Source organism: Ipomoea triloba, chromosome 13, assembly GCF_003576645.1.
Source record: "Ipomoea triloba cultivar NCNSP0323 chromosome 13, ASM357664v1".
Lineage (NCBI taxonomy): Eukaryota > Viridiplantae > Streptophyta > Magnoliopsida > Solanales > Convolvulaceae > Ipomoea > Ipomoea triloba.
In genome coordinates this window covers 17,309,544-17,336,492 of record NC_044928.1, presented here as the reverse complement: position 1 = coordinate 17,336,492, position 26,949 = coordinate 17,309,544, and the positions used below count along the sequence as shown (strand labels likewise).

Sequence of the window (26,949 nt, the reverse complement as noted above, 5' to 3'; positions counted from 1 at the left end):
ATAGGTGAACCCAAATCCCTAGTCTTTTCTCAATTAGAACTTTTCTTAATTTTAAACTCATAAATATTCTTTTTATTCCGTGAATTTCTTTTATTCGTGTTTTTCTCTTATCAACTAAATTGGTTATTCAAGACAACAGTTAATTGTGTTCTTTGTGAGATCGACCCTGGAATACTCCAGGAATTTGTACTGTGATTGACTCTGTGCGCTTGCAGAAAAAATATCAATCAAGTTTTTGGCGCCGTTGTCGGGGAACACTTATTTAATTGTTTTTTTTAGTTTTTCTGTTATTTTAATTTTGTAGCTAGGTTCATTATCATTTATTTATTTATTTGTTTGTTTATTTTGTTATTATTATTGTTTATGATCTTAGGGCGATCAATAAGGCATAAAAACGCTGAATTATTTCCTATTGATCTTGAAATTGCGCGTACTTGTAGGAAAAAAGGGTACGAAGGCGGCTTGAAATGGCTGAAAACAACAGAGCGGGTCAACAGGATGAACGCATACCACCAATAGTTCCACCTCCGCAAAATCAAGCAGCCCAACCACGTCTTCGAGACATCCAAAGACCGGTAATAGCTGTTAACCCCTGTTGCATTCAATTATCTGATGCAGCTAGGAATTATGAACTCAAGAGTTTCCATCTGAATATGCTTCCTACCTTTAATGGTTTGGGAAGTGAGGATGCTTTGGGTTTCATGCGAGAGCTTTATAGTACGGTACAAACTTTACCTTTGAATAATTTATCTGAAGAAGAGCTTAGAATGAAATGTTTTCCATATTGCATGAGGGGTGATGCTAGGCAGTGGTTGTTAAATTTACCAGAGGGTTCTTTAAGAACTTGGGATGATGTTTACAACGCTTTCATGTTTAAATATTATTCATCTCAACAGACAATGGACTATATGAGTAGGATATGCACTTTTACTCAAAGAGAGGGAGAATTATTTCATGAAGTATGGGATCGTTTCAACTTGCTTTTGAACCAGTGTCCACACCATCAATTCCCTTTGTTATTATTAACACAATTCTTTTATGATGGTTTAACTCCTAATTGTCAGTCTCTTGTAGATACTGTTGCAGGTGGATACACAGGCAATAAAAATAGTGATGAGTTACAAGCTATCTTTGAGAGTCTAGCTAGTAATTCTAGACAAAAAGCAGTGAGAGGTCGAAGAACTGTTGTGCATGAAATTAGCACACAGTTTGAGTTGACAACACAAGTGGCTGAATTGACTAAACAAATTAACTTGTTAATGACTCGCGATAGTTCGAATAGAAAATTTTGTGCTTATTGCAATACATATGGTCATAATTCTTCTGTTTGTATGAATGCAGAGCCATCGCAACCATCTTATGAAGAGGCAAATTACATGGGATCTAATATGGGGAGGCAACCACCAAGAAATGATCCATTTTCCCATACATATAATCCAGGTTGGCGAAATCACCCTAACTTCTCATGGAGAGATCAAGGTAATGCAAGGCCAATGGGACCACTTGGATTTCAGCAACAAGGGCCATCAGGATCTCAACATCAGCAATACAGACCCTTCCAGCAGCCACCTGCACCACAACAACCTCAACTTCTTGCTTAGGAGAAAACGCCTCAACTAGAAGAGATGTTCATGTAATACATGGCTAGCCAGGACTCTATGATGAAGAAGCTAGATGCAAAAATTGATAAGGTTGCTCAGTCCAGCCAAGCATCCATTCATAATTTAGAGGTGCAAGTAGGTCAGTTAGCTAAATTGGTTACAGAAAAATATCGAGGTAAGTTTCCTAGTGCCACTGAAATAAACCCTAGGGAAGGAGCTATGGCTATCACTTTGAGAAGTGGTAAGATGTTGAATGAAGTTTTGAAAGAAAAAGAACCATTGAGGATTGAAAAAGAGAGTGATAAAGAAGGAGAGCAACTGCCTAAAGAGAGTTCTAGTGATCAAAACCCTATTTCCTCTATAGTAAAACCTTATGTACCCCCCATTCCATATCCACAAAGGCTACAAAAGAGGAACCAGGACAACAACTTTAAAAGATTTTTAGAGGTTTTTAAAAAATTGCAAATTAATATTCCTTTTGCAGAAGCACTTGCCAATATGCCATCTTATGCCAAGTATATTAAGGAAATTGTGTCTAATAAAAAGAAACTGGAAGAGTTTGCTACTATGCATCTAAATGAGGAGTGTAGTGCTATTTTACAAAGCAAATTACCTCCTAAGCTAATGGATCCAGGATGTTTTTCTATTCCTTGCACTATTGGAAATACTGTTGTTGATAAATGCTTATGTGATTTAGGTGCCAGTATAAACCTTATGCCTTTAACTCTTTTTAAGAAGTTGGGAATAGTTGAAATGAAGCCAACTACAATCTCTCTTCAACTTGCTGATAGATCAGTCAAGTACCCGCAGGGAGTAGTGGAGGATATCTTTGTAAAAGTTGGTAAATTCTATTTCCTGCAGATTTTCTGATTCTAGACATGGGTAATGATACAGATACATCCCTTATACTTAGTAGGCCATTTTTGTTAATAGGAGGAGTAATAATAGATATGCCTTTAGGGAAATTAATTTTTAGAGTAGGAACAGAAAAAGAAGAATTCTCTATTTCTAAAGCTGTTAAGTTCCCGTCTTTTGATGAATCCTGTCATTTTGTTGATGCTATTGAGAAACTTTCAAAAGAAGCATTTGTTAATCATTCATTTAGTGAGCCATTAGAAGCATGTCTTGCACTTAGTATAAAAATGGAAGAGGAAGAATCCGATTTTGTTGAGTCTTTGATGAGATTAGAAGGTCAGGGTTATTTGCCTACACATCTTAGTAGAAAATATGAAGATTTAGGTAGGGGCAATCCTTTTCCACTCCTTTCTAACGAAACACCACCTCAACTTGAACTTAAACCACTTCCATCACATCTGAAATATGTTTTTTTGGGTGTAAATGATACTTTTCCCGTGATTATTTATGCTGATTTGCTCCCTGCAGAAGAAGAAAAACTAATGAGAATATTGAGGCAATTTAAGATTGCCTTAGGGTGGTCTATTGCTGATATTAAGGGGATTAGTCCCTCAGTTTGTATGCACAGGATATTGATGGAAGAAAATTATACCCCTAGTGTGGAAAGTCAAAGGCGCCTTAATCCTAACATGAAAGAAGTGGTACGTGCTGAAGTTCACAAGCTTCTTGATGCAAGTATTATCTATCCCATTTCTGATAGTGCATGGGTTAGTCCTGTGCAAGTTGTTCCTAAAAAGGGTGGTATCACTATTGTTAAAAATGATAAAGATGAGTTTATTCCCACTAGAACTGTCACAGGTTGGAGAGTATGTATAGATTATAGGAAGCTAAATGCAGCTACCCGCAAAGATAATTTTCCATTACCTTCTGTTGACCAGATGTTAGAACGGTTAGCTGGCTATGCATACTATTGTTTTTTAGATGGCTATTCAGGTTATTTTCAAATCCCCATTGCCCCTGGGGACCAGGAAAAAACTACGTTTATTTGTTCATATGGTACTTTTGCATATAGAAGGATGCCATTTGGTTTATGCAATGCACCTGCTACATTTCAGCGGTGTATGATGGCAATCTTTTCTGATATGGTTGAGGATATAATTGAGATTTGTTGGATGATTTTTCAGTAGTTGGTTCTTCTTTTGATAATTGTCTAGCTAACTTGCATCGTGTTTTGCAGCGTTGTGAAGAGACAAATCTTGTGCTTAATTGGGAAAAATGCCATTTTATGGTACCTGAAGGTATTGTGTTAGTTCATAAAGTTTCGGTTAAAGGGATAGAGGTAGACCGTGCTAAAGTTGAGGTTATTGAAAAGTTACCTCCCCCTTCTTCGGTAAGAGCTATTAGAAGTTTTCTAGGTCATGCTGGTTTTTATAGGAGGTTCATTAAAGACTTTGCTAAGATTGTCAAACCTCTTTGTAATTTGTTGGTTAAAGATGCCCCTTTTGTGTTTGATGATGCATGTTCAAAGGTTTTCAATAGTCTTAAACAAGCTTTAATTTCAGCCCCTATTATGGTTGCACCTGATTGGACTTTACCTTTTGAACTTATGTGTGATGCGAGTGATTTTGCTTTAGGTGTTGTTTTAGGACAAAGAAGAAATAAAAAGTTGCATGTAATTTGTTATGCAAGTAAAGTATTAAATGATGCTGAAAAATAATTATGCAACTACTGAAAAAGAATTTTTAGCCATCGTTTTTGCTCTTGACAAATTTCGCTCATATCTTGTTGGATCAAAGGTAATTGTCTACACAAATCATTCAGCCATTAAGTATTTGTTTCTTAAAAAAGATTCTAAACCTAGATTAATCCGTTGGGTTTTGTTATTGAAAGAATTTGACTTAGAAATTAGAGATAAGAAAGGAACTGAAAACTTAGTGGCTGACCAGTTGTCAAGGTTAGAGCATATGAAAAAATCTGATGTTCAAGAGTCCATAAATGATGAGTTCCCTGATGAGAGATTATGGTTCATTAAAGATAATGTTGTACCTTGGTTTGTTGATTTTGTTAACTTCTTGGTTGCTAACATTGTTCCACATGATTTTAATACTTACCAGAGAAAGAAGTTCTTTTTAGAAATCAACCACTATTTTTTGGATGAACCACTACTATTTAGGAGATGTGCTGATGGGATTGTCAGGCGATGTGTACCTGAAGAGGAGATGGTCCAAATACTTCATCATTGTCACTCTTCTCCATATGGTGGACACCACGGAGGTAACAAAACTGCTACTAAAGTCTTACAAAGTGGTTTTTATTGGCCAACTTTATTAAAGGATGCACATAGCTATGTCATGGAATGCGATAGATTCCAGCGCACAGGTACAATTGGGAGGAGACATGAAATGCCTCAACATGGAATCTTTGAGGTAGAACTTTTCGATGTTTGGGGTTTAGATTTTATGGGACCTTTTCCACCTTCTCATGGTAAGTCTTATATATTGGTAGCTGTTGATTACGTCTCAAAATGGGTAGAGGCAATTGCATTGCCTAATAACACCGCTAGTAGTGTAGTTAACTTTGTTAAATATCTTTTCTCACACTATGGTGTTCCTAGAGCTTTTATATGTGATAATGGAGTGCATTGTAAGAACTCTCAATTTAAAGCTTTGTTGTTTAAACACAGTTGTCATCTCAAGCACGGGACCACATACCATCCTCAATCAAGTGGTCAAGCAGAGGTTTCTAACCATGAACATAAAAGAATCTTGGAAAAAAAAGTAACTTCATCTAGGAGGGATTGGCCTGTGAAATTACTTGATGCATTATGGGCATATAGAACAACTTATAAGACTCCCTTAGGGATGTCACCTTGTTGGTCCCAAGGGGATGGGGTACAAGTCTAGAGGGGGGGGGGTGAATAGACTTGTATAAGATTTTGCAAATCTTTTCGACCTCACGTGTGTATTGGACTTAGGATGTTTAGGTCCGACACATCACAAGACGAAGACAAAGTTTTATGCGCAGCGGAAAAGTTATCCCCTTTTAATTTGCACGAGTTTGAGTTAGTTCGAGAGGTGTGATTATATGCAGTGCAGATCGAGAGATAGTTAGCGAGAGATAAAAGCAGAAAGTAAATGCGAGAGAGATTTTTAAGTGGTTCGGCCAACCCGCCTACGTCCACTCTTCTTCTAGAAACTCCCTAGAAGGATTGCACTAAAACTTCTCTTTTTAGTACAATATCGAGCGCTTGAGCTTTGATCACGAAGCCCGCCTCAAGCCTCAGGTTTTTCGCCCGCTTCTTGTTACTCCACCTCTCGAGCACTTAAGCTTTGATCACCAAGCCCGCCTCAAGCCTCAGGATCTTCACAAGACAGCTCCCAGGTTACTCCGCCTCTTCTTGCCTTCTCCAAAGCAAGGTTGTTCCGGTTGTCACAGGTTGTGTGTAACAATCTCCAATCTGACCAAAAGCTTTCGTTGGATGATCTTCCTTGTAGCGCAGCTTTGGTCACCTTCTAGATATGTAGTAGTTGAAGCTTTGTAACTCTCTCAAACACTAAGATTGTTACTCTGCCTCTTCTTGCCTTCTCCAAAGCAAGGTTGTTCCGGTTGTCACAGGTTGTGTGTAACAATCTCCAATCTGACCAAAAGCTTTCGTTGGATGATCTTCCTTGTAGCGCAGCTTTCGTCACCTTCTAGATATGTAGTAGTTGAAGCTTTGTAACTCTCTCAAACACTAAGATGTGTTTTCTCGCAGTTGTGAATAACAAGGATGATATTCCAGATTAAGCACTTGCACTTTGAACGTTTGAATTAGACACCTCTTATGATAGCTTAGAATTCTCGAACCTTTTCTTTCTTGTGTCTTCACGTCCTTATATATGAGAGTTGAGGAATAATTCTGTTGGAGGGAAAATTATTCCGTTTGAAATCTGTCTCCCATGCCGATCATGGGACTTGCAAATTTATAGCATGTTTCATGGAGTGGTGGTCTTGTAACTTGAGCCTTTTGTCTTGTAGTGAATATCCCATATTCCACTGTCTTGAGTCCATGCTCCACTTACTTCTTTTGGCAAAACTTACTCTTTTTATATTCCCACTGATCCTTGTTTTAGGGAATAAAATCGACCTTGGATTGGTGCACTTCCTATCCGTTTGTTGTGGAATTCTGACGTGGCATCCACTTCCGCCTGTTCTAAGTTCCATAAAATTCTTTCGGCACCTCCTTAATATTTTATCTCCATGATATTCTTCTTCTCCAAACATAGATTACTTCATCCATGCGTGTTAATTGTCATCCAGTCCTTTGGAGAAGTACCAGTTCATCGAGACCAAAGTTGATGTCTCGACTACTTGATATCTCGATCCCATGTCTCGAACTAGATTGATGTCTCGAGAGATTCCATCTCTCGAACTGTGCTTGTGTCTCGAGACTTAGTTGATGTCTCGCAGACCCTTATTCCTCCAGTGATGTCTCGTGCCTTCTTCTGATCTATCTATAAGCTTACAGCACGAAACTTCTAGGATGTTCAAACAAGTTTACTTTAAGCTAAATATTTCCCGAGTTGAGCTCAATTACCCGGTTGTATTTTCGCTCTTAGTTTACTTGTCGAACTTACAAGTATTTCCTATCTATCGAGACTTAGGGGATTGTGGATTACATTTGGTATCATCAAAACCTATTACAATATGTTCCTAACAATTTCCCCCTTTTTGATGATGCCAACACTATACTTACTTATATGGCTGATTTTCAAGAAAATAAACGTTGATTTTATTTTCAGCGCATACGGTAAGTTTAACAAGGAAACTAATCTGCTAAAACATGAAGTAAAGACTCACACAACACCCCCAGCAAAAGATATATATGTATTAAAAACAAGGGAATGTTTTATAATGAAGAACTTAGCAGAAAAGTTAAAAGAAATTAAAGAACAACATAAGGATATTTTAAGAATGCATGTTATGACAACGAGAGCTTACTGCTTGTCTTCTTTCCTCTTCTTATTGATAGCTGCCCGTGTCTTGATGGGGTCTTTAGTGTTTACCAGATTTAGATAGTCATCAGATACATCAAGATGAAGGTAGTTGATGAAGGCTTCACCTATGAAACTCCCTTCGATTACCCTATCCCTCCACCATTCGATGCATTCACTAGCAGTGAGGCCACTGTGAGAAGATAAGTCAGTTTTGTTGAGAAGACTTACGATGATTTCATTTAGATATTCTGTCGTGTCTTCCTTGATGCCCATTCTGTATTCTCTCATAAATTGCTCATCTTTCTTCTCCTTGGCCGTTTGTTGTTCTTACCTCTTTCTTCTCCTTTCACTGTCTTCTTCTCTTCTCTTCTCAAAGTCCAGTGTATGCTGAACCCTTAGATTCTCCTGCCTCTTGGCTTCCTCCAGTGCCTTACTGGATGTTCTTGGAATTTTCGAAGGAGGTCCAATGGTTAAGGGTTCACTAGCTGCCCTTTTCTTGCTTGTTGATGTTCCTCTTGATCCTTGATTCCCCTGATTTTCCCCCTTGTTGGCATCATCTAGTCGGGAAAGGAGAGTGGACATTCCTTCAAAAAGTGATTGAAGCTGAGTAGGGACTTGGTTCGACAGGTCATCGAGTAGTGCTTTGATCATATCCTGTCGAACTTCGCTGGAGTTCCGGAATGCTTGAAGCTCATCTCTCAATTCCGCAACTGCTGCCTTTGTTTTTGTAGCTTCGCCTCGAGCTTCTCCAACCTCATTCGTGGCTCGTCTAGCTGCATCTTCAGCACAAGCAATTTGTTCCAACAACTCCTCATGATTGGATAGAGCCGTGTGCTCAGAATCAGCAGGGGGCAATGATTTGAAATGGAGAAAATTGAGTTTTTGCTCAATTTGGGCTATTGTCTGAGAGTGATCGGACATGAATTGGCGCACCTCGCCAATGAAAGCTTCTTTGGCCTGTCGATCATAATCAGAAGTAGGAGAAGAAGGTTGAGAAGTACCTTTAGTAGGAGGGGACTTGGGTGCTTCCAGATTTCCACCCATGGTTTCCAACTGTGAGTCCACCTCTCGATTGTGCATCTGAGGGTCAGCAGGGACACTGGGATCAGAGCTTGAAGGTAACTCCATGTCAGGTGCTTCCCGGTTTCCACCTGAGGGATGGATCACTTCTCGCTCATCACCTCTCGAACCTGGAACCTCAGCTTCAGCTTCTGGTGGGATTGGATCAGCTAAGGAAGGAACTTCCGCGTTGGATGCTTCCCGGTTTCCATCCAATTGAAGATCCTCCTCAGTGTTACCTCTCGAACCAGAGCTGGGAACTTGATCATCTGCCGGAGGGATTGGATCAGAGGGGAGAGTTTGTGCATCGACAGGTGCTTCCCGGTTTCCACCATTGATGAGCACAACTTCTTCCTCGTTACCTCTCGAACCAGCAGGACTTGAAACTGTCTGCTCTCGTTGCTCATCTGGCTGCACCTTAGTCTGCTCAGGAGAGTCAGGAATCTCTATGATTTCTGGAGCAGCTGGTGCACTCCACCTTTGCCTATCAAACATTCTGGCCGCGAAGGTGGACGCCATGTCATCTGGTAGCAGGAATGGAGATGCCTGCTCCATATACATTGAAAAACTTGGCAGTGTGAGCAAAGGAATTTCACCCTCTCGAACTGGCTGTGCCTCATCGGTGTCAACAGAGGGTGTGGACTCAGGAGCTGGTAGAAGTAAGATGGAGTTGGGTTCTGCCTCAAGTGTTTCAGAGGTCTCGGATTCACCTCTCGAAGCTGCTACATGTGCGTCCAGAGCAGAATCACTAACTTGGGACATAGGGATTACTGCCGTTGCTATTGGATTTTCAGGATCATCCCTTGCAACTCTTGAGGTCTCCCCTGGACCTCTCGTATCCTCTACTTGATGTCCCAAGGATAAAGCAGTAGCGAGCCTGACATCTTCTTGGAATTTTGCTTCTAGTTCAGGATCCAACTCAGGCTCATCTTCTGGCTCATCAGCAGCTATGCCCTTCCCTTTGTCAGATCGCCCAAGATTTCTCTTGGTCACATGCATTTCATGGGCTAGCTCTTGTAATTCATTGGCTGGGATCTCGGTAAGATTTAACCAATTTAAAGCAAAGATCTCCTCATCCTCCATATCTGCTGCTAGTGCTATCAGTTGGTTAAAGGGACCTGTTCTCCAGTTGATCCATTAGAGTACTCTGGAGAGATCATCCAAACTAGACACTGCTTCATCATTTTGATCCAACTGAGTGATGACTTCGTCATGCAGATCATGAGGCTCAACCGATAGGATTTCTGTCGCTGATGCAGCTTCCACTGTCTGTGCATCGATCTCTCGATTGTGCTCCGAGAGATCATCATCCAACCCAACATCTGCTATGGCTCTTGCTGTTGATCCTTCAACTTGAGCAGATTCAGTGGGTGTCAACTCCACATTATGAGCACTTTGCACAGGGTCCCTGACCACAATGCCCTGATCATCAGCAGCAGTTTCCACTGTGTTGTCTCGAACCTCTACTGCTGAAACTGTTATCTCTCGAACCACCTCTCGTGGTTCCTCAATATCACCCTGCACTGGATCACTGATCCCAGTGCCTTCAAACTCTCGAGTTTCCTCTCGAGACATATCCACAGACTCATTCTCAGCAACAGCACCATCATCAACATTCAGTTCAACAAACATCTCACCTGAGATGGACCTGGTAGGGGGTACTCTCTCAACCTCAGCGGCCATTGTAGCCTGAAGTTCCCCCTGGGCCTGTGCCCTGTCCTCGAATGGTACTGGAATGACAGAGGGTGTCACCTCTCGAGTCTTGGTGACAGCATCAGACTTGGCTTTCTTAGCCTTCCTTGGTAGAACAACCCTCTTAATCAATACACCCAGTGGTGCATCATCAGAATCCTCCTCTACAGATTGGGTTTTCCTCTTGCCCTTTCCCTTAGGCTTTGAGGGTGAAGGTGCAATCTTTACACCCTTTGACTTTGGAGCTTGAGATTTTGTCCTACCCATATAGGTATTTCGATGAATCTCCCTCCCTTCCCTCAATTGCAAACCCTTCAAACTCAATAAATACTGAACAACAAAACCAAAACCAACCTTTTTATTAATCGACTGGTTGGTGTTTGAAACTGAGCCTTGCACTTGCTGCTTTAGGAAGTTGAAGATGATGTGTGCCCAGTCTATTCGAACGTTGTTCCAGATGGCGGCATGGAGGATTTTGAGGATGTCCAGATTGATTTCATCGGTTCTAGACACCTTGCTGAGGATGAACTTCATGATGAGGTCAGCTGCAATTGCAAACCTCTCCTTTAAATGGTACTTGCGGAGGGCAGAGGTTGCGCTGGATGGTGCATTATCCAATCGGATTTTATCCCAAAACGCCTGCTTGTCCAGACTGTAATCCGAGAGGTTTCTTACTGCCTCTTCTGATGTAGCAAAGTCGAATGCAGCTCTAAGGTCGCCTACGGATGTTGTGATATCAATCTCATTGAACCGGCTCTCAATCTTGCCCTTTGTGACCTTAGCGTTCGCGAACCATTCGGTGAAGTCGAGGTCGTGGATGGTTCGGTAATCATGAGTCATGTATTTCATTAGCCCGGCCTTCTCGAACTTCTTGAGGACCTTCTCCGTCTGTTTTGGGTTCGTCGAGTGATTGGCGAATCCATCTCTGTCAAGGATACTCCCCGTCTTGACTTGCTTGATGAGAGTTCGAATGTGGGCCAACTCCCTCTGGTAAGCTTCGGAAGATGAGGTTGAAGAAGATGATTCGGATGCCATTGTTGAAAGCTTGATGTTTTGGAGGGAATGTGTATTGTGTTTGTAATTTGGGGATTTTGGGTATTTGGTTTGAGCTTGAATCCGGGTAAGGATGATGAAATTGGCTTTTATATCTTGTGGATTCGGGTTGGATATATGGGTAGGGTTGAGAGTTTGACCCGACAAGTAATCCCGGTTGATTTAAAAGAAGTGAAAGGTCAGAAATACCCTCATATAACGGTCAGGAGTATAACATATGGTAAGGGTATTTTGATAAGATATAGAACGGTTTTGGATTCAAGATAGTGGGGTATTAAAATAAGATATCTTTATAAGCATGCTCCCACTAATCAAGATAGTGCCCTTAAAACTTGGAAACCGTCAATAACCGAAGACCACATGGCTAATATTAAATTCCAAATTAGCCGTTCCACATATATCCGTTGAATGCATCAGTTTCACCGTTCGAAAGTGACCGCTCGACTGTACTAGTTTAAGGATCTTCCCCCTGAGTGATTGATCCCTAAACCTCCTTATTCCTCCGTCTTGATCTGGTTAATCCAATAATAGCATGTTCAAGTGGTTAAGAATCTTCCCCCTGAGTGATTGATCCCTAACCCTCCTTATTCCTCCAACTTGATCGAGATACATATAGAGTCCGTTTGTTATCTTTCGAAGTGATCTCTCGAACTCCCCTTCTTCGAGACATATCGTATATAGGCAAACTGAATGAGTATCTCTCGAATACCTTTCGAACACAGATTGCAAAAAGAACAAGATTGATTCATCCAAAAGATATCACTTGGAACATTTCCTTAAGTTCATTTAGTGATTTCCAAATACATTACATATGAATCAATATACTATTAGATTCCCTAGAAACTTTTGTTTGGCATTGAATAGCCATATAGGAATCTAACGTTAGAGCAGGAACTAGCCATCTAGAGTCCTATTTATTCTAGTTACAGAACTAGAGGTGGCTAGTTCTTCTTGTTCTTCTCTACCTCTCCGCTGCTAGTGTAACACCCCGCATTTCCCTATTATTATTTTAAATATAAATATTTAAAATGAGGGGTTATTTTCTTATTAAGTAATTATTAAGAAAATTATAAGTATAATTATTTCCTAATGGGCTTGGAAATACTACATTTTCATATAAGCTATTATTATTGAGCTACCAATTTACCTTAGCCCAATATATCTATAGAAATATATATTTCATACTATATGATTTTTACTATGGGGCTATGGACCTAATAAACTACCCTTAAGCTCAAATCTTTAATTATTAGAATTCTTCTAAGCCCAAATGAAATTATGTACATATATGTATATGTATTTTAGCATTGAACCAAAGTTGACCCAACTTCCATAAATGACCTAGCTATAAATAGTAGCTTCTAAATATGGCAACCTAATGTTCAGCAGCCAAAACCATCCTCCTTCTCTCTTCATTCTGCCCTCGTCTCTCCTTCATCTCTCTCTCTCGTCTCTTGTCCATCGGCGGCAACAGAAAGGGTAAAACTCCGTCTAGGCAAGTGAATGGCGGTGCATCCCCCTCCTCTCACGACAACGAGCTACGGACTTCCTTCACTAGTGAGCTACGAATAACCATGGCAACAATGAACGGAGCAGCGGCAGTCTTGACACCTCCTCCAACGAGACAGCTTCTCAGATCTTCCTACCCTCCCTTCCTCAACGACAATGGATGCCGGCAAAGGCCATGGTGAACCAAGCCTCCACCTTCTTCTCGTTCGGCGGCAGTAACGGGAAGCACCAGCGGCGGGCGAGGGCGGAGCTACTAACAATGGCGATCGGCGGCGTCGATGGGGTAGCGGCTTCCCCTCATCTCCGTGAACAGCAATGGCAGTTCGGCAGCAGCAACATTTCTCAAAGTCTCCACCTTTTCCAGCGAGGGCGGTAGCTGGGCGGTGCAAGGTGGCGGTGTGATTCGGCGGTACACCCTTATCCGTTCAGCTAGCAGACGGCAACTCCAGCAGCGTGTAACGGCGTGAGCAGCCTCATTTCCTCCCCTGTTCTTCCAGCGACGTACGACAGAGCAAGGAGCAGCGGGCAGCAATGGCGTGATTCCAACCCCAGCAACGACCTCCTCTCTTTACGGTGGTAGCTGAACTTGTGTCGTCGTTTGCGTGTCATAACAGAAAGGAACGACGTGGCTTGGTGGTATGGCGGTGGTGTATCCAGTTAGAGGGCAAGGGTTCGAATCCTTTAGCATATTTATTTTAAGGTAATTCCTTATTAAGTCTTAATTTGGCCTATTAGTACGTATGTGTTGATGATTAGGATTATTATGGATTAGTAACTATATTATTAGGTTGTTATTATTCAGTGATCATGTTCCTATGCTTAAATATTATAGTTTAGGTGCTATAGTCCGATAGTGAATAATTATGGATCCCGGGTGATGATTATAATGGACCAACTAGGAATGTTAATATCATTGTTATTAGTAGTTAGTGACGGTGTTAGATTATATTAATCTTCAGGTTCATGATTATGGACCTAGCTTGTGAGATGAGCTTAGGATTGATATTGCTTTGGATTAGTACGCTTCAAGAGGCAACCATCATGTCTCACAAAATCTATTTTACACCCTCAATCTATGATATTATTTGGTGTATTGGAATCCTGAGTATTTCTTTGCTGCTTAGCCTATTTGTTGTTGTCTGTGAAGTTATTTTGATGGATTATGAACTTGTGTTCTTGATCCTTTGCATATAGATGTTTATGGATATTTATTGGTATGGATTCCTTGCTTATTTGGCTTCTGGGAGTTGTAATCTGAGTAATCTAATCCTATTTTTTTATTCTGGAAATGAACATTCGTATTCTGAGTTGAGTCTGGGAATAGTGCGTTGGGTTTGCTCTTGCGGTGCACCCTAGCGGTATAATCTGTCCCGCTAGAGTCTTCCGCAAGAGTGTGGCGGTGGAGGTTGGCGGGGGAAGGTCTTCCGCCGATGTACTCCGTGTGCTTCTTGCGGAGGAAGGTGGCGGAGGGGACAGTTCCGTGACTCTGTTCCGCCAGGTCTTCTTGGATTATGGTTCCAGAGAGTTGTTCTGTGATCTGTTGTCTGTTTGTTCCACCTTTGATTCTGGATTTTTATTGGGATATCTTGTTGAGTATATGACCATGTTTTGGAGTGTTTATTCACATCTCTTGGTTCATTATATGAGTCTATCTAGTTGGTTGAATCCTTGGTTGTATTCTCTGGGAGTTTGTTGTGTTCATAATCTGAGATGAACACTGTGGTGGTTTGTGCTTGGGTTGAGAATGAGGTTGGATATGGAGTGGTGGATCTTTGAGTGTCTCTTGGGCTGTTGGAGGATGAACTAACTGTGGAACTAGCCTTGGGTTTTTACCCCTATGATTGGACTATCGTCCCCATGATTGGACTATCGTCCCTGTGATTGGACTCTCATCTCTGTGGTTGGGCTCTCGCCCCTGTGATTGGGTTTATACCCCTGTGATTGGGCTTTTGCCCCTGTGATTGGGTTCTTACCCCTGTGAACTAACTTCGGGCTTGGTGTTTGGTGTGAGAATTGGTACTTGGGTTGGAAGTTAAGGTTTTGGTGCTTATCCTTGAGTTGATGTCTGTTTGGTTCCTCGCTGACTCTTGAGTTGTATTGTATCTTGCTGATTATTGGTTATCCTTTGATATATTGCGGTTTGGTTGTTTCTTATGAGTATTCGGTTGAGTTTGTGATTCGGTTGGATATTGGTATTGTTGAGAAGTCTTGGTTTATATATTCTTTCAGCTTGTTGTTGTTGAATATCCGATTTTGAATATCGAACAGTTCGTTGGTGTATATATTCTATATGGGTGCGTAAACCTATTTACAACTTACTATATATCTATACCTCCTTGCGGGTGTGAATGGTGGTTGCTTAGCAGTCTTTTGCTAATGGTTTCTTGTATGTTTTCCAGGTATGCAATAAGTCTAAGCGAGAGCGCGCTAGAGATATATCCGTATGAGGCAGCTTAGACATAGTTTCGTTGTTTTAGACTTATGTTTTGGGCCTGTGTGCCAATATGAGATTCTACATACTCTTGTTTTAGATCTTGGATCTTTTGGACATGTTTGAGGATTTATATACTATTTGGTTTCAGTTTTTGGTTAGCCTGTGCATCTAGGCCGTGTTTTCTTACCTAGATGTGGCATGATACCCCTTAGGTTATAAATCGCTTCCGCTATGTTATGTTTTATGGTTGAGATAGGCAGCTTTTGTGTTAAAGTTTAGCTATCTCGGCTTGTGAAAAGTTGGGGTGTCACAGCTGCACTCCTCACTGGCTCCTTCTCCCTTTCCCTTGGTTCTCCATTTTGTTGAGGGAGAGCCTTTTCCAGAATGTGCAGCTGTAGGAGTCCCACTTATACGAGACTCTTCTCCTGATTCCAGTATCCCACCATTGTGGATCTCCTCGCATTTGGGAATCCATTCACCTTGGATGGGAATAGGATACTTGCTTGGATTATCAGGAAACTCCGCAATCTGTTCACCCTTCGTTAATTCTGGATAGTTTTCTCCTTGAAAGTCTTTGGACTTAACTGCCGATTTCCTTCCTCTATACCATAATGGTATATCGTCTTTTCCTTTCTTCTTCTCCATGAAGAAGTCGATGACAAGAATTGATGAAGGAATACCTCTATTTATAGCCCAAAAACTTAAGCACTGTTGAGTCACGAGATGCTAAATGAATGACCATTCAATGCTGTGTAACTTCAAAGCTGCCATAAAGTTGATGAAACCGCCCCTCACATGCGAAACAGTTCATGGCACTAAATACAAGGAGATAAGATTTGACCGTTCAACCCAATTCTATCATTCCCAATTCTAACCTTAGTTGAGAAAACCTATTTTCACATAAAGCTTTTGTGAAAATATCCGCTAGTTGCTCCTCCGTTGCAACATATTCCAAAGTTATATCCTTTTTCTCAACATGGTCTCGGATGAAGTGATACTTGATATCAATGTGTTTTGTCCTTGAGTGTAACACTGGATTTTGAGTAATGGCTATAGCACTAGTGTTGTCACACATAATCTTAACCTCTTTACATTCAACACCATAATCCAGTAATTGTTGCTTCATCCATAAAATCTGAGCACAACAACTTCCAGCTGCTACATATTCTGCCTCAGCAGTACTTGTAGCTATCGAATGTTGTTTCTTGCTAAACCATGAGACAAGTCTCCCACCTAGAAACTGACATGTCCCAGATGTGCTCTTTCGATCAATTTTACAACCGGAAAAATCCGCATCTGAATATCCCATAAGTTCGAAAGATCCACCTCTCGAATACCAAAGTCCAACACTTTGCGTACCCTTGAGATATCTAAGAATCTTTTTAAATGCATTTAGGTCACTTTCCTTAGAATTTGCCGGAAATTTAGCACATACACCTACTGCAAAGGATATATCTGGTTTACTGGCAGTTAAATAAATAAGAGATCCGATGATACCTCGATACGTAGTTTGATCAACCTCTCGACCTTCACTATCAACGTCGATGCGTAGAGAGGTTCCCATAGGTACTTTGACTGAGGATTTCCCTTCTATATTGTATTTCCTGAGCAGATCCTTGGTGTATTTCTCTTGGTTGATGAAAATACCTTCCTTAAGCTGTCTCACTTGTAATCCAAGGAAGTAGTTGAGTTCTCCCATCATGCTCATCTTGAACTTCCCTTTCATCAAACTGGAGAACTTCTCGCACAAGTCTGGATTGGTGCTCCCAAAAATGATATCATCCACATAGATTTGCACCCATAAGATATGATCCCCATCCTTAATTCTGAACAATGTTTTGTCCACTAGGCCTTTGGTGAACCCACACTGAAGTAGAAACGAGGATAAGGTATCATACCAAGCTCTCGGAGCTTGTTTCAAGCCGTAAAGTGCCTTCTTCAACTTGTACACTTTGTCAGCTCCCACGTCCTTCAAGAAACCCGGAGGTTGTTCAACGTACACCTCTTCTTCAGGAAGTCCGTTCAGAAAAGCGCTCTTGACATCCATTTGATACACTTTGAAATCTTTGAAGGCGGCATATGCGAGAAAAATGCGAATGGCTTCGAGACGTGCCACCGGAGCGAAGGTTTCATCAAAATCTATTCCTTCCTCTTGACAGTAGCCTTTGGCAACAAGTCTGGCCTTGTTCCTAACAATGACTCCATCCTCATTCATTTTGTTCCTGAAAACCCACTTTGTACCAATGACATTCTGATGATGATGTCTCGGAACTAGTTCCCAAACATCGTTCCGCTCAAACTGATGAAGTTCCTCTTGCATGGCTTGCACCCAATCTGGATCACTTAGAGCCTCATCGATCACCTTAGGCTCTATTTGAGATAGAAAGCAAGCAATCATGCTTTCTCTGTATGCTGATCTGGTCCGAACCTTGTCACGTACATCTCCAATAACTTGATCAGCGGGGTGACTTCTCAACCATCTTAGATCGGGTTGTGGTTCCTCAGTTGATTCCTCAGTTGTTGGTTGAAATGTGGGAGGATCATCTATGATCTGGATTGGATCAACTGAGTCAGAAGCTTTCTTCTTTGTAGTCTCTTCAACGTCTGATTCTGACAGGAGTTCTGGTACGTCTCGAACTATCGACTGCTTCCCATCTAGAGGTAAGTATGATCTCTCGATCGTATGATGTCTAAAAATCCATTTCCTAGGACAAACGGGTCCGAATACTAGCTCCTAAAATTTTTTTACGGTCTGTGACCGGGACGTACGATCGCAGCTTAATAACAACTATACTCACTTATAAAAATTCTTTTGAAATATCTGAAGATCATAACTTATGAATGTCAACGCCTTAGGATAAAATAATAATGTTAGGAAAATACGGGGTATTACAGCGGCTATCAATTCTTTAGGCTTGAATTACTTTCTTTTGTCTCTACTTTAAATTTCCAGATTAATATTCTCAATTTGATATGCTAAATTTCTTGAGTAGTTTATGCAATTAATTATGATTATTGGCTAGAACTTTGAATTAGGGATTTGGACTAGCCTTAGATTATATTAATTGATTATTCTTCATGTGCTGATTATTCTAATTCCGATTGAATAATTGAATTTTGATTATATTTATCTTATGTATTTTAGTTGTGAATTGTGTGACTGGCCATTGCATATTTCTATTATTAGGGTTTATAAGAAGAACTGACAGGTGAATTATGAACCTAAACCTCGTAAGATAAACATAATTGACCTAAACTAGACATAGCTTTAGGTATTTGTGGTGAGTTTTGGTTGTTACTTAATAGGTTCAATTAGTGTTGGTGAAATATCGACGAATGATCACAGTTAATTAGATACAACCTAGTAGCTCGACGTAGTATTAGGATATAAATGGAGCGATCATCACTATAATCAAACGAATCAGTGCTAAGGATGATTAGTTAATTATCTAATAGGTGAACCCAAATCCCTAGTCTTTTCTCAATTAGAACTTTTCTTAATTTTAAACTCATAAATATTCTTTTTATTCCGTGAATTTCTTTTATTCGTGTTTTTCTCTTATTAACTAAATTGGTTATTCAAGACAACAATTAATTGTGTTCTTTGTGGGATCGACCCTGGAATACTCCAGGAATTTATACTGTGATTGACTCTGTGCGCTTGCAGAAAAAAGATCAATCAAAGCCCCAAATTACCTATATTCTCATAGTAGGAAAAATTGGGTTGAAATTGATTAGGCTGAATCTTTCACCCAACTTTCGTTGTGATGAAATCCTCTCCAAAGCAAATCAATAAAAGCTGCGCATCAATTATCAATAAGAGGAATTTATAATCCAAATCAAACATAAAAACTCTAGATCAATAAATTATCCCTTTATGCAATAATTATAAACCTAGCATCAAGAATAGCAATAGAACCCTAATCCAAACCCAAAAGCTAACTACTCACGCATCATAAAAATAAACAAAGCAAAACTATAATAAATAAGCATAAACATTGCAAAAAATATAAAGGGAAAGGAAAACTTTACTGATAATGAAGAACAAATCCAACTCCAATCCGTGATTCCAAGCTTGAAATTAAATAATCTAATATAAAACTAATCTAAACTATGCTAGGGAAATATAAAGAGAAGGGGAAAAATAAACTAAAACAAACTAGGGTTTCGAACTCCTTAAATTGTAGAGAATATGTAGAATATATAGGAGATAGATGGGCCTTGGGCCCATGAGACAACTTCCAATTCTTATTCTTGTTTCCTATTCTTTCTTGGTAATTTTCTTTTCTTCCAAAACTTGTCCAAACTGCTCCAAAATTCTCTCTTTGCTGCTCCTTGTGGATAATTCAACTCTTGGGATAATATAACACACAAACAATTCTCAATTTCATTAGGATAAAGAAAATAAGCATCAAAATAACTAAAATAAGGGGTGAATTATTGTACAAAATAGTAGATATCAAAGGTCTTTTGCCATGTGGGGCCTCTGGACTACTGAATTCCTTTGTTTCTTCAACGTCGATTTTATTTTTACGAAATAACAAAGGAAAATTATGGAATGTTTTAATAACATGGTTAGTATCCCTTAAAAGCCTAGTAACACACTTTCGAGTGTTTTACGGTGGGTGCAACTCAAATCTAAAATTATAAATCATTTGTAATTTTTAGTTTTTATACACTTTGACCCTGCTTGGGAAAGGGTTGTTAGCTGATAACTCCTAGCTAATTGGGTTAGAAGCTATGATTAGTTGATAACATTAGTTGATTTTAAGAAAGGTGTTTGATAAATTAGCTATCATCTGATAGTTGTTTGGTATAAATTTTTTTTTTCAAAAAGTTAATTGAAAGTTGCAAAAATAAAAAAAAAACTAATTGAAAAAGTTGATTTGAGCAACTTTTTGAATTTTAGCATTTTGGAGTTACAAAAAATTGATTAACAAAACACTTGTATTGAATTTTTTTTAATCAAGTCAAACAACTAATAGTGGTCAAATAAATCAAAATTGACTGATAGACTAACTATTTTATCAAACTGGACCTTAGTCTATCTAGTGTTTTAGGTCTCTCTTCCTTAATTGTTGACTCTTTGTCTTCTTCACTCTTCAAGTTAAGATAAACATTGTGTTTAAGATGAATGGAGATTTGTAATTTGTATTTAAAAAAATGATGACATAAGAGTAATGTCAATTTTTAAAGAAACAAAAAAGAGTAAAATCTGTTAATAAAATTACCAAGTAAAAACTCTTTTGAAAATCCCTATGTTGTACCAAGCTCTTGTGACAATTCTGCTAGTTCAGCAGATAGTTCAAAAACAGGTTCTCTGTTAGTATGGAAGGTTTGTAATAGTTTAGTTCAGAAGACTTGGAAGACTTAGAAGACAGTACGCAGAACAAGACACAGAACGAAATTAACCAAGAGGATCAGGGTCAGTTACGGAAACTTAAACAACTTACCAGAATCATAAGTGAGATAAATATGAGGCTAATCCCCTTTGATCTGGTTATAGAGTTTCAACACTAAAAGACTGGATGTGAAGTTTTCGTATGGTAGATTACAAGAAGTCTTGACAAAGCCTACCTTTGATTCAAGATACATCTTCTTCGTGAAGTATTGGGCAAGCAATCACTCTGAATGCAAGTTGTGTTATCATTGAGGGGGAGCCTCAAATTCAAGAAGATCGGGAGATCAAGTTCGTGTCAAACTCTTCAAGGTTGAACTCTAGAATGGAGCCTGTGATGATTTCTAGAGTTACCGCGTGATTCGCTACTGTAAATTGGTGGTACATTTCACAGAGTTAATCAATGAAGAGTTGGGCAATCAGAGTGATGCCCCCAGATGTAGGAATTAAGATTCCGAACTAGGTTACCAATTCCTGGTGTTCTTACTGCTTTAATATCTGCATTACTTAATTGCTGATTAATACGCATTGCTCTTTTCTCTGCACTAGGCCAGTAAGTAGTTAAGGGTTATCTAACAAACCTAGCAATTAGGTTTAATAGTTAGGAGACTCTTTCCTTATCTTAGACTTTGATTATAGTAGTCTAAGTATTTAAATTGATATCAGAGCGCAGTCTCAAGGCTATCTCTTGATAATGATCCTTTGAATCTCTCTGTTTTTCCTTTGTTTTTAACCCTTTTCTTCGAGCTTGGCTGTTGTGTTTCCTTAGAAAGATATGGAAGGGCAGGCTAGACCTCCTCAACTGATCGGTACCAATTATGCCTACTGGAAGGCAAGAACCAGGATCTACCTTCAGGCACAAGGAGCGAATGTCTGGAAGGCTGTTACTCATGGGTGGACACACCCCAAAAGGATTCAAGAAGACAAGTCTGAAATCCTGGCCCCAGTCGAACAGTGGAGCGCCAAAGAGATCAGCAACAGCGACAATAACAACAAGGCACTAAACACAATCACTGGATCACTTGATGAAGGTCAATTTGGGTTAATCGCTGGATGCAGCTCTGCAAAAGATGCTTGGGAGATTCTTGAAAAACTGTATGAAGGAGACTATTCTATTAAACAAACCAAGATGCAACAAGTCCTTGCCAGATTTGAGGAACTGCGGATGAAAGATGAAGAAACTATCGTTGAATTCAATGCTAGGGTTCAAGAATTGAAGAATGAAGCCGCCGTGTTGGGTGAACCGTTTTCCTCGGACAAACTGGTTAGGAAGATTCTTCGATCCCTACCCGTACGCTTCAGGATGAAAGTTACTGCAATTCAAGAGAGTGTTGGTTGGGAAACAAAATCTGTTGCTGAATTAATGAGTAATCTGAGGACATACAAAATGGACATCCTATCACAAGATAACAACTCAAAAAGGGGTAAGAATGTAGCCTTCATTGTCGAAGAATGTGACTCAGAAGAAGAATCCGAAGAATTAGATGATGAATCTATGGCAATGATAACCAGGAACTTCACTAAGATTCTGAAACAGATAAATTGAAGAAACAGGGGAGGTAAGAATCAACCAAACAGATCAAACAGCGCTACTCCATCTTCGTCAAACTCATCTCGATCCGGTGGAAAATCATCAAATTCGAATTATCAGAAGAACACTTGTCTAATCAATCAATCAGGACAATACTCAAATCAGCCTCGACAAAATCAATGGCAACAAGGGGAAAATAAGAACAAGAACAAAGGAATTCAGTGCAGAGAATGCGAAGGTTTTGGACACATTCAAGTGGAATGTGCTACTTACCTTAAAAGGAAGAAATCAATGAAGGCAACCACCTGGAGTGATGAAAAATGCTCAGAAGAAACTCAAGATGAAGATGAAGAAATATCAGGGAACTTCGTAGCCTTCACTGCAGTTGTAGCTGAATCTCACTCGAACTTGGAAAACTGCTCAGATCATGAAGATGTAGACAAAATACCATATGAAGAACTTGAACAATCCTACATTCAACTATACCAGAAATGGGATATTCTCTTGAAGACTCAAACAACCACAAACTCCAAAAATGAGTTCCTGGAAAAGAACATTGAATCACTGAAGAAACAGCTTGCTGACAAAGATGCTGAACTAGCTGAGTCCAACTCAAAAGTGTTGATGCTCTCGGTTGAATTGGAAGCCTTCAAGAAACAAATCCAAATGATGAACACAACATCAACCCTGAATCAAATCCTTGACTCTGGAAGACCACCCAACATTCGAAATGGCCTGGGGTACATTCGAAACTCTCAAAACTCTTTTTCCACTAAGTTTGTTCATGCAGGTACTAGCACTTGGACAAATATTGAAACCAACCAGAAAACCCTGAAGAAATATACTCCAATATGTCATTTTTGCTACAAGAAAGGTCATACAAGACCTGAATGCTATAGGTTCTACAGTGATCAGAGGACTGACAAATTTTAGAAGAAATGGATCACCCCAGTCAGTCGTCAAGATTGGGTAAGGAAGTCAGATTTGGTCTGCTATTCTATGCTTTTTGGGAAAGAACATGGAAAATGGTATTTCGATAGTGGTTGCTCTAGACATATGACCGGCAGTAAAGAATTTCTCAAGAATGCCATCCCTCATACCGGACAAGTAACCTTCGGTGATGGAATTAAGGGTGACATCATGGGTATTGGGATTCTCAACGTAGCTGGACTGCCTTCACTGTCTAAGATTCTACTGGTTCAGGGTCTTAAAGCAAATTTGATCAACATCAGCCAGCTGTGTGACCAAAAGCTGAATGTTGGATTTACAAAAGATCGGTGCATCGTCAAGGACAAACAGAACAAAGTTATCATGGAAGGTATAAGATCCTCTGGCAATTGCTATATTTTGTCTTCTAATCTTTTGTGCTGCAGTACAACCTGTGATAACATGGATCTCTGGCATCAAAGACTTGGACACATGAATCATCAAGATATGAACCAACTTATAAGTCATGAATGTGTAAAAGGGATACCGAAGTTCAAAGTCAAGGAAACTGGTATATGTGGCCCTTGTCAGCTGGGAAAGCAAACCAGAGCTCCACACAAATTTTTCAACCATATTGGAACTTCTTCATGTCTGGATCTTCTACACATGGACCTAATCGGACCAACACAGGTGGAAAGCCTGGGAGGTAAAAGATACATTTTTGTCTGTGTTGATGATTATTCTCGTTTTTGCTTGGTAATGTTCCTCAGAAACAAATCAGAAACTTTTGAACAATTTGAGAAACTGTGCTTGAAGCTGCAAAAAGAAAAAGGATCACACATTGGGAAAATTGTGAGGATCAGATCGGATCACGGCAGGGAATTCGAAAATCAGGACTTCTCAGATTTCTGCTCCAAAAATGGAATCAGTCACGAATTCTCAGCCCCCAAAACTCCTCAGCAAAATGGAGTAGTAGAGCGAAAGAATAGAACCATTCAAGAGATGGCTCGAGTTTTGATAAATAGCAAAAACCTTCCTCAGTTCTTTTGGGCAGAGGCAGTACACACAGCATGTCATATAATCAACAGAGTTTATCTCAGACCAGGGATGTCGCATACACCATATGAACTTTGGCGAGGAAGGAAACTAAATTTGAAATACTTTCGCATCTTTGGCAGCAAATGTTACATATTAAATGACAGAGAAAAGGTTGGAAAATTTAAGGCAAAAAGTGATGAAGGCATATTCGTGGGATACTCACCAAACAGTAGAGCTTACAGGGTTTACAACAAACGTATCAAGACCGTCCAAGAATCAATCAATGTAATTGTAGATGATCAACCACAAACTGTTAGTGAGTATGTACCAGCTACTGAACTAGAACAAAGCCAAGGAAAACCAGATGATGAAGAAGGAATCAAGAAATCTGAGTTAGAAACTGAACCAGATGACTCTGAACCAGACACTGAACAACATACAAACATAGACTCTCATCAATCTACACAACCAAAGCAGGTTCCATCGCATGTTCAAAAGAATCATCCTGCAGAAAATATATTAGGGACACCCACAGCAAGTGTTCGAACCAGAGGAATGCTAAGAGGCAGTCTTGCTGAGTTATCTGGGTATGCCTGTTACACATCAAAATTTGAACCCAAGAATTACAAAGAAGCACCACAAGATGAAAACTGGATAAGGGTTATGCAGGATGAACTCGCGCAATTTGAACGAAATGAGGTATGGGATCTTGTACCATGCCCTCTTGATGCGAATGTAGTCGGAACAAAGTGGATCTTTCGAAATAAATAAAACCGATGAACAGGGAAATGTTGCGAGAAATAAAGCCAGACTGGTGGCAAAAGGCTATTCACAGATTGAAGGAATTGACTATGAAGAAACATTTGCTCATGTAGCTAGACTTGAGTCTATAAGACTGCTATTGGCCGTCTCCTGCATCCTGAACTTTCAATTGAACCAGATGGACGTGAAAACTGCGTTTCTGAATGGACTTCTCAATGAAGAAATCTTTGTAGCTCAGCCAAAAGGGTTTGAGGATCCACATTATCTTAATCACATCTACAAACTGAAAAAGGCTCTTTATGGATTGAAACAAGCCCCAAGAGCTTGGTATGAACGGCTCACACAATATCTTCTGAAAAATGGGTACATCCGTGGTGGAGCCGACAAAACACTGTTTGTTAAAAAAACCACAGATCACATAACAGTGGCCCAAGTTTATGTGGACGATATCGTGTTCGGAGAATTGAGATGAGCATGGAAAAGGAATTTGAGATGAGCATGATCGGAGAATTGACATGCTTCTTGGGTTTACAGGTAAAACAGATGGAAACAGGGCTATTTTTTTCACAGACCAAGTACGCTCAAAACCTGGTAAAAAGATTTGGTCTTGATTCTGCTAAAGAGGCCAAAACCCCTCTTTCCACTATAGTAAAACTGTCAAAAGATTCCGACTCAAAACCTGTTGAAGGCAAACTCTATTGAAGTATGATTGGGAGTCTACTGTACCTAACGGCAAGCAGGCTTGATATAATGTTCAGTGTAGGCCTGTGTGCACGTTTTCAAGCAAACCCAAGGGAAACACATCTAAATGCAATCAAAAGAATCATCAAATATGTTAAAGGAACTATAAACTATGGGTTATGGTATTCGCGTGACTCAGGTACTGAACTACTGGGATATAGTGATGCTGACTGGGCAGGAAATTTGGAGGACAGAAAAAGTACATCGGGAGGATGTTTCTTTTTGGGTAAAAACGTCGTTTCATGGTTCAGCAAGAAGCAAAACTCCATCTCATTATCTACTGCAGAAGCAGAATACATAGCTGCTGGGAGTTGTTGCTCTCAACTTATTTGGATGAAACAAATGCTGAACGATTATGGTCTAAAGTTCAGTAGTGCTGATCTTCACTGCGACAACACCAGCGCTATCAATATTGCGAAAAATCCAGTACAACATTCCCGTACTAAGCACATTGATATCCGTCACCATTTCATAGGGGAACTTGTGGAAAACGGAGACATCAAGCTACATTACATACCAACAGATAAACAATTGGGGGATATTTTTACAAAGGCATTGGAACCAATCAGATTCAACACCCTCAAATCAGAACTTGGTATGTGTAACTGTAACACCCCGGCTCGGCTATACCGTACATCCGGAGTAGTTACCGCCACACTTAGAATGAATCCCACCAATTCCTAATAGAATTCGTTCCAAGTGCACAGGCTAAGTAAATACATACTATTTGTTCATACCATAGGGACTTACCATAATAACTTTCTTAAAATATTTCTGTAAGATATATATATATCTAACAACCATAAAACTTACATAGGTTGCTAACATAATTAACATAAGTGCTAGAAATAAAACCCACTAGCCATCTATATCTATCATGGCTACAAAAAAATATTTACATCAAAAAGAGTTAGATACTTCCAAGTCCTAGCCTACTCGAGAAGGTAATAAACTGGACCACTATAAGACCCCCACACGAGATGCCATTCACCTGCGAACCAGGTGATATGATCCAAAAAGCTGCAAGGGGTAATCATCATCATCCACTCCTCCCACTCCTCAGGAGGACTAGGGTCCCACGGGTAAGGGTACCTCACTATAAACTCGAGTGGATCACTCTCCTCAACCATCTCAATGGGATAATAACCGTAGCTCGCTTGAATAGCATCAATAAAGATCAGCGGGCTACCAGGAGACAAAGGAATCATAGGGTCACTCAAAAACTCAGGGTCAGAAGTAGGGTCAGTAGCTGGCAAGGGATCAAGATCTGGAACTGGGCCGAAAAAGTCAGAAGGGTCAACCAGAGAATCCGACACAGGGGCTGGATCAGGTACAGGAGCTGGAGCGTGAACAGGAGCTGGAGCGTCTGGAGC

General features: G+C 40.0%; 2 protein-coding genes and 1 non-coding gene across 3 annotated transcripts; 2 read left to right on the top strand and 1 right to left on the bottom strand.

Moving 5' to 3' along the window:
• The first annotated feature begins 266 nt into the window (after positions 1-266).
• Positions 267-1,620, top strand: LOC116001288. Its single transcript, XM_031241173.1, has 2 exons — positions 267-722; positions 1,342-1,620. The coding sequence occupies exons 1-2, from the start codon at positions 468-470 to the stop codon at positions 1,618-1,620; spliced, it is 534 nt and encodes a 177-aa protein (XP_031097033.1). The 5' UTR covers positions 267-467.
• LOC116003213 lies at positions 903-1,009 on the bottom strand. Its single transcript, XR_004094645.1, has one exon. It is a non-coding gene; the product is annotated as a small nucleolar RNA R71 (small nucleolar RNA).
• Positions 1,621-1,640: 20 nt separating the features above from the next.
• On the top strand, positions 1,641-2,471 carry LOC116001286. Its single transcript, XM_031241172.1, has one exon. It carries the CDS (start codon positions 1,641-1,643, stop codon positions 2,469-2,471), a length of 831 nt encoding a protein of 276 aa, XP_031097032.1.
• Positions 2,472-26,949: the final 24,478 nt, after the last annotated feature.

Bases quoted from the DNA above. Each gene is read 5' to 3' on its own strand.
- LOC116001288 (XM_031241173.1), top strand. From the start codon at position 468: ATGGCTGAAAACAACAGAGCGGGTCAACAGGATGAACGCATACCACCA. The intron at 723-1,341 runs GTACAAACTTTA...GTATGAATGCAG, and splicing joins TGCGAGAGCTTTATAGTACG to AGCCATCGCAACCATCTTAT.
- LOC116001286 (XM_031241172.1), top strand. From the start codon at position 1,641: ATGGCTAGCCAGGACTCTATGATGAAGAAGCTAGATGCAAAAATTGAT.